A 16,665-nucleotide genomic window follows, 5' to 3' on the forward strand; every position below is an offset into this window, starting at 1 on the left:
TTCTGTTTCTGACATATCCTCAAAATTTCATAAAATTGGCCCATTTAATTTCATTGATGAATTGATCTTCACCAAAATTTAATCATTTCTTACTTGGGCCATTTGTGAACTATCATGAAAATAAAAGACGTGATTTGCATTTTGCAATCAGTTATTTTGTAAATCACACATATGGTTTGATTTTAGTTAATTTTTAAGTTTTTAAAAGGTATTTTTAAACTTAGCAAAATTATCAAGGGACAACGCATGTAGGGGAGACCGGGGCTAGTTGGCCCAGCTAGACACTTTTGGCCTTGTAGAGCCAACTAGAAATGGGTTAGAGTAACAAAACCGGTTTCAAAGTAAGCCCCATGTACTAAGCTACTTATGCAACGTCATTATTTTTCAAATATAATCCCAGGTGGCTCACAATTTGACAAAAAACGCAGTTGACGTCAGGGGGGCCAACTTGCCCCGCCATTTAAAACGAAAATTTATTATTCGTTTTCATTCATTAAGAACCTACTTTTATACTATTATTAATTTATTCTTAATTAAAACAAAACAAATTTTATTGATGGATATTTTGGTTCTTGCAACACATACCCCCCCCCCCCCCAACAACGTGACGTACGGAAACCTCAATAAATCTGCCTCATTTGAACTATTTATTCATCAAAGACTCTCAGAAATCAATTTAATGAATTATAAATTTATAAAAATGTATTTCAAGGCGTTTACATGGGATATATTCTTCATTTTCGTATAGGGGGGCCAACTTGCCCCGACCCTGGGGCCAACTTGCCCCATGGCGGGGCAAGTTGGCCCCCCTGACGTCAACTGCGTTTTTTTTGTCAAATTGTGAGCCACCTGGGATTATATTTGAAAAATAATGACGTTGCATAAGTAGCTTAGTTCATGGGGCTTACTTTGAAACCGGTTTTGTTACTCTAACCCATTTCTAGTTGGCTCTACAAGGCCAAAAGTGTCTAGCTGGGCCAACTAGCCCCGGTCTCCCCTATAACGTTGATATATTCCCTGCTTTAATTACAGGGAATCCAGAAATTCCGATTTTACAATCGGGATGACGTCGCTCTATTTTTAAAATTTAAAGTTTATGAAACATAAAGTGCTTGTACTTAATTCAGGCATTCAAAAGAGAATATTTAGAGATTATGGAAGGCAACAAAATTTATATTTTGAATTAACGGTCAGGTTTATTAATCAATCTGTTTTATAAATGGTTATTATTTATTTTGATTAACCAAAATTTTATAATTTCTCACTTAGGTCATCTGTGATCTATCAAGAGGACATTTGCATTTTGCAATCACAACACATTTTGCAACCAGTTTTTTTGTGAGTCACAGAAATTTTTTTTCGGTTTATTTTTTAAAAATAATTTTAAACAGGTGTAAAAATAAATAAATAAATAAATAAATAAATAAAAAGGACATACATATGAAATATTTTTTGAACGGAGACTGTAATTGTCTGTATATATTCTGATCGGTCTATCAGTCCGTGTCATCGCAGTCTGACACATTACGTTCGCCCCATATCTTGCAGACCGTACTTTTGGTTTTCTTTGAAGTTAATAATAGGACAAGTAAACATGGACCCCTACAATGATTATATATTCCCTGCTGTGAATACATGGACAAGTGGACATGGGCCCCCACAATGATTACATGTTCCCTGCTGTAATTATGGCAGGGTATCCAAAAACTAAATCTTACAGTCGGAATGACGTCAATCTATTGGAGAAATTTAAAGTTTATGAAATGTAAAGAGCTTGTACTTAATTCAGGTATTCAAAAGAGAATATTTAGAGATAAAGGTAGGCAACAATACTCTATTTAAACATTAATGGTCAGGTGAATTAATCAACCTATTTTATAAGTAATCATGTTTTATTTTGATTTTAATTAAATTTTTAATTACAATTATTATACTACAAAAATGAGAAAAATAAGTCTAATCTTGGATCTCACTTTGAAATGACGATCACAGCGTTTCGACCTTATCACAAGGTCTTTTCTTCCGGTGATTTGAAGTTGTCACTGATGTCAACGTTAGATCTGTAGGTACAAATGAATATAGTAATTCTGTTAACATTAGACATTTAGAATAAGTCTAATTACTAAAATGCTATTTTTTATCTATTCCGTATGAACAGCTGTAATATAAGGCTATAATTAGCTAAGTTGCTTCGTAAGCATCGGTGGTTCAGTGGTAGAATGCTCGCCTGCCACGCGGGCGGCCCGGGTTCGATTCCCGGCCGATGCATTGATTTTTTTCCCTTCTTTCTGTTATGTTAGGAAAACGGAGGCGAGCAACTAGTACTTTGCATTTATAGTAAATAACTGATTTTTTTGACATGTTATGATGTTTAGGAGCACTACAACTAAGTATAAATGCTGATCGATTAAAAGGCAGGAAATTGACAAATCAACAGAGGCCTTGCTGACATTTCGACCCAGTTAGGAGAAGTGCCCGGATATCGAGTCGTTGGAAACTTGAAAGTTGACAGGTAAGTTATTTATCTCACATTTGAACAACATAGACCTAAATATCTCGTGTTTTCTGGTGAAGTCGATCTCATGTTTAAACTGATTATTTAGAGCATTTTGTGAATAAAATGTGAGACGTCAGTTTAAACTCAATGCAGTGCCTAATTGGAGGGTCTAATCGTAATTGGGGATTTAATTATACTGCTACTACTAGTACTAGTACTGCGTGCGGTACTGCAAGACTAGGCAAGTGTTTGTATGTAGATAAGACAAAATATATCACGGTCGACACATTATAGTAGCGTCTTATGTGATCTAGATCCATACAGTTCATTTTAAAGAGCTAATTAAAGCTTTTATCGCCGTGCAAAAGCCTGAAGTTTAAGCTGCTTTTAAGTAGGCTACGTCCTTGCATTTTTTTTTTTTGCAAAGTTACTACATTTTGACACGGAAGTAGGACTTGAGCAGTTGAGATGAAACCTGCTGGGAAACTGATTGGTTGGAGTAACAGTACTTTTTTTAAACAGCTAACGTTTAACTTGATCAATTTGATTTGATTTGATTCTGCATGATTATCATATTTAACAATAATCTTTATTGGTTCCAAGTACAGTTTATACAGGCTATGACTAAACAGTTGCATTAATAGATTACTGTAGTAATGATTTAAAAGTCATTATTACATGTATATCTATAATCTTTCACCTTCAATCCCCCCTTATTATAATTGTTCTATGTATGCTAAATTTACAACACAAAAGCACAGCTAACTAAATATTTCTGATAATAAGAGGAAATGAAGTTACATGATATCAGAGAATTCCCACGTGTGAACATTAATTGAAACTACTTTGAATTCATCCCAGTGATGCTCCCACACAAAGGGTGTAAAATATTTATAAAATAACAGTTTGTTTTGAGCAGGATAAGATCTATATTGATTTCAGGAAACCACATCAATGGCTGACCCTTCAGAGCCAGGAGAAATCAATAAAATATAGAGCATTTACTGGTACCTGCACATCCATATTGCTGGATGGGCCTGTCCACTCTACACTTTTAACTTGATACATGTACTATAGTAGCTTGCAGAGAAAAACTATTGTCTAAGTTAAATATATATTACACATGTGCCACGAGTAGAGATCTGTTACAAATTAATTAGACTTTCCAGTTTAGGAAACACTCTCAAAGTGACTTGGTGCCATTTGTATTATAGAAACAGATCATTGCAACTTTGAAATTCTTTATGACTTCTAGCATGATGCTAATTTCATGTTATTAGTAAACTTAGTTATAACTTATTTGCGTATTAAATGTACTAGTACTATTAGAAGTCCTTGTCTTATAAGAGTGGAGTTATACAAGTATCTTATAAGAGACTGAAATTGCAATAATATGTTTAATCAAATTATTATCATTATTTCAGTGGCTTCCACTCCACTGCCAGTATGAACAGAAGAAACGGGCGCGTGGTGCGCGACCTAGCCCACGAGCTCCTCAGCAGCCGAGAGAGGCAGGTCCTCAAAGATGCCATCCAGTACTTTCAGCAGACCAAATCTGTCCCCTCACTCTGCGCTGCCATGAAAAAGATTATCACTGACCCACAGCGCACTCTGATCCTTGTGGAGCTGACGTACATGATGCCTCTGTCACTACAGGATGACTACTATCACCTCTGCTGTTTGGAGTTTCCGTACTACAAACACGTGCTTTCCGTTATGATGCCAGAAGAGGTGCGTAGCACGAGTCCAACATCGATGACCATAGCTCAAAATGAGACTGGCTCGATGAAGATTTTGTCCAGTGAGGAAGGAAAGACTTTAATCATTGAGGAGGTTGGAGAGGGCAGAAATGTGTTAGGTGAGATAGACAAGCACAATGTTTTAAGAAGGGAGGTACATACAACAAGTAATGCCATTGTTGAGAAACATGAACACAATGCAGAGAAAGGATCAGATAATAAAGACCAGCTGCACAACAATAACACTGCATCATATGGCATGATGAGAGATATTAGATTAGACATCATGGCATTAAATGACAGAGATGCCAGTTTACATAAACACCAACAAAAGGGACATTTTGGTCAGCATAACTCCAATACAACTGAAAAAAGAGAAAATATTTCCGGTAAACAATTCCAACACACAAACAACAGTCAGAATGGCACAGCAGAGGTAGATCACACATCTTTAAACAATGAGCTCCGAGTGGCCAATGAGAGCACAGATTCACAAATGAATGAAGCACAAGCCAATGAGACGAGTAGTGAGGTAATTAGAAGGAATCTGACCAATGTGGGAGAGGAGAGAATGAAAGTGGAGATTCCCCCAGCTGACAGAGATAATAGTAATATATCTCACAGGTTGGAAGAGCAGAGAGCAGCAGCAGCAGGTGCTCCAGACGAGGTCGACATGAGAGTGTTGGGTCCTGGACTGGTCAGTGACATTGTGGTTGAGAGAGTGGAGGGACAGAATGATCTTTCTGACCGCTCTACGCCTGGACAGACCAGGCACTCTAATTCCACCGTCAGGTCAGCACACCATCATGGTGAGGAAGGGGTGCGGGTCAGCGATACAAATACCTTGACTGCAAGGACGTTCCCAGGTTCTCAAAGAACAAATCCGAATCTTGGTTTTAATGAAAGACAGAGAAGTGCCGCAGGGAAAGGTGCAGTAATACAACAGGCGGTGTCAAACACACACGCACATGCACGTGGTGATATTCGTAAAGTGGTGCTGCACCGGTACCCAGGACAGAGCCTGGGGTTCTGTATACGAGGAGGGTGCGAGATGGGTGCCGGAATCTTTATCTCAGAGGTGGACGCGGGAGGACAAGCAGAGACCAAGGTAGGTACCAGTGTATAGAACTGAGAACATTGATGTTGATCAAGACATGCCTGACTTTTTTCTCTCCTTTTTAAATTGACCTCTGTTTCATCAGTTTAGGCTAACTGTATTTCAAAAATAGGCATGTGATAATGTGTAAATCAAATAATATTTTTAACATTTACCAAAGATATTTCAAAAGACTTTACCAGTAATTAATTTTTTTTTCACAAACGCAATTTAATGTTGGTGAAAATATTTTAGTAAATGACCCTTAGAATACTTAAAAAAAAAAGTTGGAATTAAGGTTTGCTATGGATTTTTTCGCTAATAAGATAGTGATCAAAGATGTAAAATCTGTGACTAATTGTCTTCAATAATTACTCAACAATCTTGTCACAGCTGTGGCTTACTTGTTGGATTCTCAATATTCAGACTGCTAGAGGCATCTATATACCTGTACAGTGTCAATACAACACACATACTCAGGCACTACTAGTACATCAGTACACACAGGCACCTGTATTGTTATGTAATGTGAGGTAACATGCACTCCACTTCTTGACTACTATTACAACTGCATACTTCCTATTGTCTTCACAATAGCCATATATCTCATAGATCTCCCATGATGTAAGATTACTGGTACCTACTGCACGCCCTTCCCATTTATGGTATTTACTGACTTCTCACAGAATACATTGTTATTTCACCAGTTAGTTTTATTTCTCCAAGATTTATATTTTTATGCTGCTCACAAAAGCATATATATATATATATATATATATATATATATATATATATATATATATATATATATATATATAATGTGACACAAACAAAGGTCAATTTACATGAATGCAAAATAATTTTACCAGGGCAACCATATTGCTTGATTATTAATATCTAGAAGTGGTTTTATATTATTTTATGTATTTTTTATTTTATGTTTTATACAAAACTGTGCCTCCAAATCTTACATGTTAATTATAATAAATAAGAATGGATGGTGTTCTTGTTTCCATTTGAAATTGGTTATCATTTTCACCAGTTGTTAATGAGTGATAAATTGGTCACAGAATAATCAAATATTTCCATTTTCTTTTATTAAATTATCTTTCGTTCAGTATTTGGTTGAAATTACAAACACTCTTACTGTACAATAAATGAAAGCAATATATGCTAAACTCTACTGCCTATGTATCCTTAAACACCAACTCTGCCCTTTATATTATTCTGAAAGTAATCATGCTTGCAAAGCCAAGCAGCGTGTTTTGCTAATATCCAAGTCAACAGAGATCTTGCTAATATCTGAGTGGCAAAAGACATTCTCCGCAATCCATCCATATAAACGCTGGCAACAGCTTGGCAGCACTTGCTAATTAATTTCTGCTGAAGATAATCTGCTCGTATTAGTCTATAACAGCAGCTGGGGAGGTGATAGTGATTGCTGCAGGTTTCTTATATGACATTATTCTTCTATAGAGATGAACATTAAGATTATTACCCTCTGTCACAGCTGTTTATATAACTATGGAGATGAACATGTTAAATAATTATCCAGCACCAGAGCAGTTTAGTCTGGCAAAAAACACACATATTGATAATAGTAATAATGTAAATGGTGGTGATATAAATGTTTTTCAGCATTTGAAAATTCAGATGTTCACCTGTGACTGCAGTTAAATAAAGTTATAAGCAGATTACTGAATTTGTCATTATGGTTCCGTTATAAATGTCAAAGCTTCATTTCTGCTCTGGAGATTATAACTGAACAATAATGATGTGCATGCATGTGCTATTAGTACTGTATATACCCAGTATAGAAGTAAATGAAATTACCAATGTTATTGATAAGGGTAACTGAAATATATGTGATTGGTTTTTATTAAAATAGAAAACAAATATAAATAAGCAAACAAATAAACCAATAAGAGTATAGATGACAATGAACAATGAAATTAAAAAAAAAAAATAAACAAAAATTATTAGAAAATAACATTGAAAAAAGATAACATACTGTAAGTGTTTGCGATTCAGGATGACATTTTTAAAAACACTAACAGCATATTTTATTCTTGACTTGAGTAAAATTATTTAATGAAACTCAGACTGTTACTCAAAAAAAAAAAAAAAAAAACTGTACTATAAATGACATATTTTAGCAAATATTTTCTCCCTCAGGGTTTGCTTGTTGGAGACCGCATTGTAAATTATTTAATGAAACTCAGACTGTTACTAAAAAAAAAAAAAACTGTACTATAAATGACATATTTTAACAAATATTTTCTCCCTCAGGGTTTGCTTGTTGGAGACCGCATTGTGAAGGTAAATGAAACAAGCTTCCGTAAGATCTCGCACGATGAGGCCGTGTTTTTCATCAAGCATTCTGATGTTGTTAAGATGTATGTGACATCACAGGATTGTCATAAAATGCCAAGTGAGTTTTTTTATAAACAGTTGGACAGATATTGCATGTGATAGTGGTTATTACATATATTAGATAGTATTTTATATTATTAGTACATGTGTGTTGTCTTTCATGCAAGTTTTGGTGGTATTCATTTTTAAGAATTTGTAGTTGAGATAAATGTCATGATATTAATTAATTTCTCTTTAGTACCTTAATTGTATTATGCTTATATGTATGTAGCACATGGAAGTTCTTTTCTGACTGGCATTAATTGAAGTTATCTTTTATTTGCATCTTTTCACAATTTTGTAAGTGAATGTACCTGGAAAACTGAAGATATTGGCACAAATTTTGAAAGATATTTTGATGACAGAACTTCCTGCAACTTACAGTAATGAAACTTCCTACTTTTCAATTCCAGGCATAGAAGAGGCTTCCAAGATCTGTAAAGAAAAGGCCCTAGTGGTCCATGCTGACCCTGACGGCTGGCTGGGGTGCAGTATTAGGGGGTAAGGGGATAGGCTTGTAGGGAGGGGGGTGGGGGTTCGAACCACAATTTCATCTGAAAGGGGAGGGAAACTTGAAGGTATACCAATGATACTATTACTACTAGTATAAAGAAACTTGTTTTAAATATGTTTTGCATGTAAAACATATGTTTACTCAGTAATGGCCTAATGGTCTGATGTAGCACTCATCTGAAGAGATTGATTTTCTTCTAAAAAAAAAAACTAACACCAAAATATCCAATGCAACAGAACCACTTACACCAAAAATTACACAACTGAGATAGCATTTTCACTTCACAGATGTATTTGTTCACTTTCCAGGGGGATAGACCAGGGCAGGGAGGTGATAATTTCCAACGTGGACCCCCTGTCACCAGCCATGAGGGCGGGGCTCAGGAAGGGGGACAGGATCTTGAAGGTAACCCTTCACTTAGCAGTTAATTGACCTAAAATTAAGTAAAATTCAAGTATATCTTTTATAACTGTTGCTGTATGTCATTTTACAATGAATGGTAAAAATCATGAGGGTATAATGTTATATTTTCACCAACATCTTTTAAATAAAAAATTAATGGTGGACTGTTGTAGAAAACGATGAAGTATATGTTATTATTTATTAATGATATGGTGAAAATTTTATTTCTTGACAAAAATAGATACTAGTACCTGTATCATAATTATTTAATGGTACCAGCAGGTATATGCCATATGGCTTTGGTTGACAAAAGTCATTTGTTATAAATTATTCAATGACATGTAATTCACCTACAGATTTATTCTGAAAATCATGTTATACTATATACATAAATAAAAATGGCATATGAAATAGTCTACAGTGCATTGTTTACACTGTTACAGCTAAATGGCTATCCTGTGTTTGACATGACCCACATGGAGGTCGTTACCCTGGCAACATCTGCTCCCATAGTGCATCTGGTGGTACAGCCGGTGTGTCAAAGGTCAAGGACGAGTTCAAGGTCAAAACCAAAGTCAAAGAAAACTGGTAAGGCACTATCTACATATACTGGTGTATGTTCCAAATTGGTAAATAAGCCCTTAATGGGTAGAACTGGCATGTTTATCTAATGGGTTTTTTATAGGCAGAACAACAGATAACCCCTCAGATGTTTCCCTTGGATAATTGAATACTCTAAAACATGCTGATGCGCACTTAAGAGAGTATTTAGTTGTTGCTCTGCTATAACCACCTCCCTTGATGAGAACTATTTTAGGTCAGAGCTTTCAAATCATGTCATGGGCTTTATTTAAGACACGTTATCCCAAATTTCAAGTGATTCAGAAATAAATGAAATACCGGCACAGTACAAAGCTTGCCAATTTAGCATTTTAGTTCGTATAAAATGAACATGTCTTTGGTGATTGATATTGTATAGATGTAAATAAAGATGCATATATATTACAAATATGTAGTTATAATATAAAATGAAGATGTCACTGATGTTAAATTGTTGTCTCTTGTGTGCTTTGATTTAAATAAGAAATGCAGGTAGAGATACAGTGTATGACTATACTAGTAATATATTGGTCGCAGTTTTAAATAAGATGAAATAGAGATTGAAAAGCTACATGTATAGCGTCATTTGTTTCGGAAAGAATGCCTTGTAAAAGATGACATTTTTACAGAGCGTTTCAGATACTTCTATGGGTTCCAACCAAATAAATCAAAAATATGATTTATTAGTGTTTGAGGGACATTGTGTTGTATCTCTGTGCTGAGTATGGTCTACAGAGAAATCCCGCAGTGCTGTAGACAGTGTGTAATCACTGTTGAATGTATTTAAGTTACAAGTACATGTGGCTGCATTTAAGTGTTTTGTTTTAAACCAACTAGCATACTGCTAGCATCAGATTGTGTGTGGAAACTCTGCACCTATAGCAGGATCCAGAGATATTTTCTGACAGTCTTCTAAATTATCTTTGTTGATCCATCCTCCATTTTTGACCATCTTCTTACAGAAAAAAATTAGGTACAGTACCCATCAATGTAAAGTTGAAAAATTCTGCTTGTCTTCTGAAAGACCCAGAAGACAGCCTCTATAAATCTTTAGCCAATATTCAATGTATTGATCGGCATCATGAGTAATTACCCACTATCAGTCTCCACATGGACTAATTGGGCGCTGAAGATACTCATAGAGGCGAGGGGAAATATCAACAGTGACAATGTGCTCAAATAGATATTAACAATAAGTTTGGATCTAAATTGAACATGTACTTTTGTATAATGTGTAGATACTTGGATTGCAATATTCACATAAAGACAAGCAGGACGGGAAGATATAAAAGTACAAAGTACTAAGGGTCATTTCAGCCATGAAAATGACTCTCTGAATCATGTCAGCAAGCACACAAAATTCTGACTTGCTTCAATATTTTTCACTATTTTGCACTTAAGTACTCTCAGTTTGAAAAGAATGTGGTCTGATTAAGAAGTGATGTAAAACAGTTATGTAAAAGTCAAAACTTTAATTTGTGTCTCTAACTTCACTTTTTTGTGTGGAATGACCCCCCCCCCCCCCACACACACACACACACACACACACACAGAGCCTTAACTGAAGATGTGAAGACGATGTCAGCTGGTAGGCCATGTGCTAAGGTGATTATTGAACGTTGATCGAAGAATACAGCATAAGACATTAAAACTAATTGCAGTATTCACTGCATGCACTTTAGGAATTGACAACACCCGATACTGAATGCAACAATTAAGGTGAAAGCTTCTTCTGAATACACCTCAACTGATTTTATTCATCTTGAGCTTGACTTGCCCTACCTGCGGAGATGTCCCCTGGAGACCTTCTGAGCAGGGAACTGATGAGATGGCTGACAAATGAGGTGACATTTCCTGTTCTGCTGTTTCCTCCGAGATCTCTTGGTGACTGACCCTGAGATTCCGAGAGTTTCTTAGACACGGTTTTGAAATTCAAATCAAAAATCCAATTTTTTTCACATATATTGTCTCTAATAATTAACCTCTGAACCTCAGGGTACTGGAGATAAGGCACAGCAGGTGCTTGCATGAGAAATCTGTATTGATACGAAATTGGCTCTAATCTGAAAGTGCACGCAATATCACACACGCAGAATTAAGGAGATTTGTGTCAGATTTGGTCTTAAAGATGTTGCAAGATGACCCAGTACCATTTATGAGCAGATTGAGGCTGTAGGAGAAGATGCCTGTCTTCTATACAAGGTACCCTGCCTGTTAGGTTAATATATTTTTTCTTTTTCTGCTGTATGAATAGGAGGGTCTTATTCTAGTTCAGACTCAAATTAGTGGTGGTTGTTTTTGGAATATATCCTGCAGTCTTAATTCTCTTGACTAGAAACAGACTACATTTTGTGTAAGTGTGATAGATTGCTGACTCTTAATTTCCCTAATTGGTAACACTAGATCTGTTTTTGCCAGATTACAAAAAGATCTCATAGGTTTTGCGGAAGAAATATCTCATGAGATTAATAAGACAGCCATAATCAATACTCTCAGACAAAGCCACATTATCACATTTTGTAGTTGATGAGAGTCCAATTTGTTCCCTTGTTCAGGTCTGTAGGGATGAGGTTTAAGTAAAAACCTGATCTAATCTGCCTTGCCAGACAACATAATACCATGCATTGCCTGGAGTGAAATGAAATCTCCTTTCATGATTTCAACTAAAACCAGTCAAGACTACTAATTTAATCACTGCATGCTTATGCATTCCGTAGAGTTGTCCTAAGTTGTTTTAGTTTATTTTTTTTATTTTTAAACTGACTAGAATGATCTGTGTTGTTTGTTAAAATGATGGAGGCAATAAAAAGCAGCTCAGTAACTAATGTCATTACTCCAGAATAGAGTACAGACAGAAAATCTGAAAGCCACAGGATACCTGGGGAATTCAGTAACAGTACACTAAAGTTGGAAGACCTAAATAAATAAGTCTTTCTGCTAGTTCATATGCAGTTTAAGTCAATGTATGTTATTACTTACACATAATTATATACTGAACATGATATTACTTTTGCACATGACACACAGAGGAACAGTATATAGCAGCAGTGTTACAGTAATAAATATATATTTATTACAGTAATAAATATATATTTATTACAGTTTTCCATCAGTCACCAGTTTTACCCTCTTGAATTTGCTCTTTGAGACAGTGTTAAAAACATGCTTCATTTCAGCTAAGCACAATGATTCCCAATCACGTAGCAAGAAGAAAGTAATTGAGTGAAGAAGTAAAGTAATCTGGATGTTGCTGTTTATTGATTTTCAGTACGATTCAGGAATTTTGTTGAACAGTTCAACATATATGGACAAGTGCATGAGCATTTCCTGTACTAACTTGATAGCACACGGCAGAATTGAGCCTCAGTCAGTCCTTGGGAAAACCCAGTGTAAATCTGTTGTGTGGTGGTGGCATATTGTACGTGGTGTGTGTGGAGTTAAAAGTAGCCCCCCCCCCCCCCCCCCCCCCCAATCAGTGTCTGTTTGCCAAACTGCATGGCTTTAATTGATGGTTGATGTTTTTGCATGTGCTTTGAAAATATATATTTTATCATAAATGAATACTATGTCATCGCAGTGAACATGTTTATGAAGTTGCCAGTGTACAAAAACTGAAATGAAGATAGTTTTTTGAAATTCTGTAATGTTTTGGCACTACTAGTACCTTAAAACATTTGCATGAAATGAGGATTGGAAGTTTTTTCTGTAGGGGGATTTCCTACTTCTTAGGCTAAATTTCTGCATGGTTTTACTTAGAAAGGTTTGAAAGTTGAAATTGGAAGTGCTGATTGGTGGATTTTGATATGCAGTGCCCTCTATTGTTCTTTTGGATAATCTGATATTGAATATCAATCAGCGCATGCATGAAATGCAATAAATTAAATGTACAAACTGGGGCATGTGATAAATTTTTGTGCAGCCAAAATAATTGACATATATCCAGTCTTATTTATTTGATTTTAGTAATTGACCATAAGTTATTGGTATTAGCTATGTTTGAGTTTAATTTTGTTAGATGTAAATTTCATTGTCAGCCTTTTCTGATATTGATCATAAACAGCAATACTGATCAATCCATAGACATTTAACTGAAATTAGATATATATAATATATGAATAATTAGTTATAGATATTATACTGTATGTACAGGTATGTCTGCTACAGAATGCAGAACTTTGATATCTTACTTGTTTCAGGCTCAATTTCCTTCTAAGAATGCTTAAAGTTCACAGAAGACAGAAGTATATTTTTGATCCAGACAAAAAGTGAACAATTGGGATGTTATTTTAATTGTGATATAAATGATTTTATAAATGTTTTTGTCCTTTTTTTATCAACAGGAGACTCTGCAGTGGCTCCATCTAGGGAGGAACCTGAAAGGCTAAACAGTGAGGTCCATCAACAACATGGAGACCATGACATGACAGCCACACACAGTATGTAGATCCACCTTTTTTTTAATGAGTGGTTATCTATTTAAAGGATTTAAAGGGTTTGTCTGTTTAGGCCATGCAAATTTATACCAATACCACATTTGCAGACTTGCATAGTTTTGAACATAGTGTAAATTCTCATTATTACTAGGGGTGGTTTTCATCTCAGCTAACTCTTTACATAAATTTTTATGATGCAATCATAATTTATATATCTTCTTGCCAAGAAAATGTATTTCAACAGTTAAGAGACCTGGCACTACTGGTCCTAATAACCAACGGAATTGAAACTTAAGAAAGAGTAAAGGTGACAACGCAAAAGATCTTATCCATGACACTGATTCATCTTCATATATTCCAGATCCTGTAAGTCAGCCCACTGTCACAGATTACTCCCCAACCCACCTGTCACGACCTGAAGAAATACGACGGTAATTATGGAATGCAGTGCAATATAACAATTAGAGCAATAAAATAAATAAGTAAAAATAGAAAATAAAAAGGATGACAAATTAATTAAACTTGAATCAGTGACAAGAAATTGGACCTTAACTGGTTTCAGTCCAGATGACATCAAGTAGGATTCAGGTGTTTCTATCCATAAGGGCACCCATGGAAAGATACAACATTAGTTTCGTCATATCTGTGCATTTTATAAATAAACAAGAACAGCTATGTTAAATATATTTTAAAATACTGAGTCAGCAAAACACGTTTGCTTAGTTTAAAAGACATTTGTTGCTATGTTTCAGTTATGAACAACATCTTCAGAGAACACCACCAGTGATTGCCTCCACTCCTGTGCCAACTGACACGCCCACACCTCTAGTTGCTAGGCGACAGCTCCAGTATCCAGGCAACCAGGCAGATGGTGCTGCATCTCAAGAAGAAATGGAAATGTCCATGAGCTTTGAAGAGACCAGTATCTCATCTCCTCAGTTGGATCACCATGGTAACAGTGTTGCTAGGAGACACCAGGGAGTCATGAATGTTGCTAACAACCTTACATCACAGGATGTGTCAAACAACGATGGTGTCAGGCGGTGGCAAGATGTCATCGGCAAAGAGCAGGAACTGCAGGTGGCAACTATGACCATTCATGATGGGGACAGTGATGTTGAAGGTAACATGGTACCAGGGGGCAGCACAGGTAGCTCAACACCAGGGGGCAGCACAGCCAATACAGCACCAAGAGGAGGTAATGAAGAGCAGAAAAGGGTAAAAAAGTACATGTCTCAGACAATCCGTCTGAACATGGATCAGCCAGAAAAGGGACTGAGCAGTGACCCTGCAAAGTACGAACCTCTCAGTCCTGGAAAGTCTAGCCGAAGTAGTTTCCACGAACATGTGAAAAATGTCTTCAACTTCAATATTCCATCAAATGCAGATGCTCACCCTGTGCCGGATGTGAGGGTCGAGGCTCCCCAGTTACCAAGCAACACTAATCAGAGTCTGTCTGTTTCTGAATGGGACGCTGTTGCTGGGTCACATGATCTAAATGACAGCCGTGACAGTTCGGGGAGCCAGGCGTACACAGATTTCACCACAAGTCAAAATGTGACCATTCTCCAGGTAATGGAGGTTCTGGAGTCAGACGACCAGAATTCCATGTCAGGTCAACAGGTGGCACCTCCAGTCAGGTCAAGGTCAGGTCTTGTGGGCGGCCATTTTTGAATATCTCATCCATTGCGTTAACTGTCACAGGTCTTGTGGGCAGCGATTTTAGAGAATCAGATATAAAAATAAATAATGTCAGAAGCCTGTATTGGACAGTGAAGATAACAGGGCCACTTGCAGCAAAATAAAAGGAGCAGGTCTCACAGAGATGGTACTTATTTAATGGTAATAACTGAACAGTAATGAAGATAACATGCACATAGCAGCAACAAGAACTTCATCCCCTGACAATTAAAAGATTAGGTACTTACTGGCCTATAAAATATTGAAATGTTGAACATTTCTTACATTATTGCTGTTGATTGGCAACGCTTTGCAAACTGTTATTTCCGTCTGTTCTCCTTGCCATTTGATCTGTCAGCTTGCTTCTGTGTTCATTTATCAAAAAGGTGCTTTTTATACCGTGTCTCCATGTTTCCTGTTTGGTTTTGCATTCCACATATCTAATAGTATGTATATATGTTGTGTACAGTCTAAATATTGTATAAATGTATTGACATTGCAGTATTTACGATCTCCTGTTCCAGTTAAAATTAATTAAAATTAATGTACCTCACTCAGTTCTTTGAGTAATTTCACCAACAGGTGCTTTTGCAGTTCTCTACTACAGTATTTGACCAAATTGGCTATTAACAAACACATATTGCAAAGTGTTAAGATTTTCAAACAGTGTTTCATGATTTACATTGATGACATCAATGTTTTACTATAATACATAACCAAATTAAATATTGGTAGCTATAAAAAGACTTATATAATTATATCAAGAAGGTTGCTACTTTCTGCCTCATGTAAACAGCTTATAATCAAAAGTGATTTATCTTTATATACATTTCATAATTCTTTAATTTTATTAACAAAAAATCTTATTCAGTGGGCACTGTCCATTGAGATGCACCTGAATTAAATTAAGGGCTTGTAGCAGTTTGTTATTTGTAAGAACAGTTAAATAAACTGGCTGCACTGTTCTGTTCAGTTGAATGGTTACTTATTTCAATGTCTCCATTACACATAACTTGCACAGATAAAAGTGGACCTTAGTGGAAAAATAAAGTGAAAAACCCCAGTGCCATAGGCACACAGCTCTCTCTGGAGGGAGGAGGGGAAGGGGCATAGGGACAATACCCAAATATGTGGATAAACCTGAAAGACTCGTCCCTACACACATATTTATGCTCAGAGATGTTTTTCATGAACTACTAGAGGAGGACAGGGTTGGCTTGAGTGGTGGGGAGACTCCCAGTGTGAGCCACCAGCAAGTTATTATGTTTTTGTTTTAACAAAATCAAAAAAAA

At 36.1% G+C, this 16,665-nt stretch overlaps 1 protein-coding gene across 1 annotated transcript; it reads left to right on the forward strand.

The window, feature by feature from the left end:
- The first annotated feature begins 3,927 nt into the window (after positions 1–3,927).
- LOC106171325 (uncharacterized) lies at positions 3,928–14,160 on the forward strand. Its single transcript, XM_087015670.1, has 7 exons — positions 3,928–5,344; positions 7,622–7,763; positions 8,158–8,245; positions 8,567–8,663; positions 9,104–9,248; positions 13,601–13,696; positions 14,055–14,160. Exons 1-7 carry the CDS (start codon positions 3,944–3,946, stop codon positions 14,126–14,128), a joined length of 2,043 nt encoding a protein of 680 aa, XP_086871796.1. The 5' UTR covers positions 3,928–3,943; the 3' UTR covers positions 14,129–14,160.
- Positions 14,161–16,665: the final 2,505 nt, after the last annotated feature.

The sequence above is a fragment of the Lingula anatina genome, chromosome 6 (assembly GCF_051362555.1).
Source record: "Lingula anatina isolate TDL-2025a chromosome 6, LinAna3.0, whole genome shotgun sequence".
In the NCBI taxonomy this organism is placed as follows: domain Eukaryota; kingdom Metazoa; phylum Brachiopoda; class Lingulata; order Lingulida; family Lingulidae; genus Lingula; species Lingula anatina.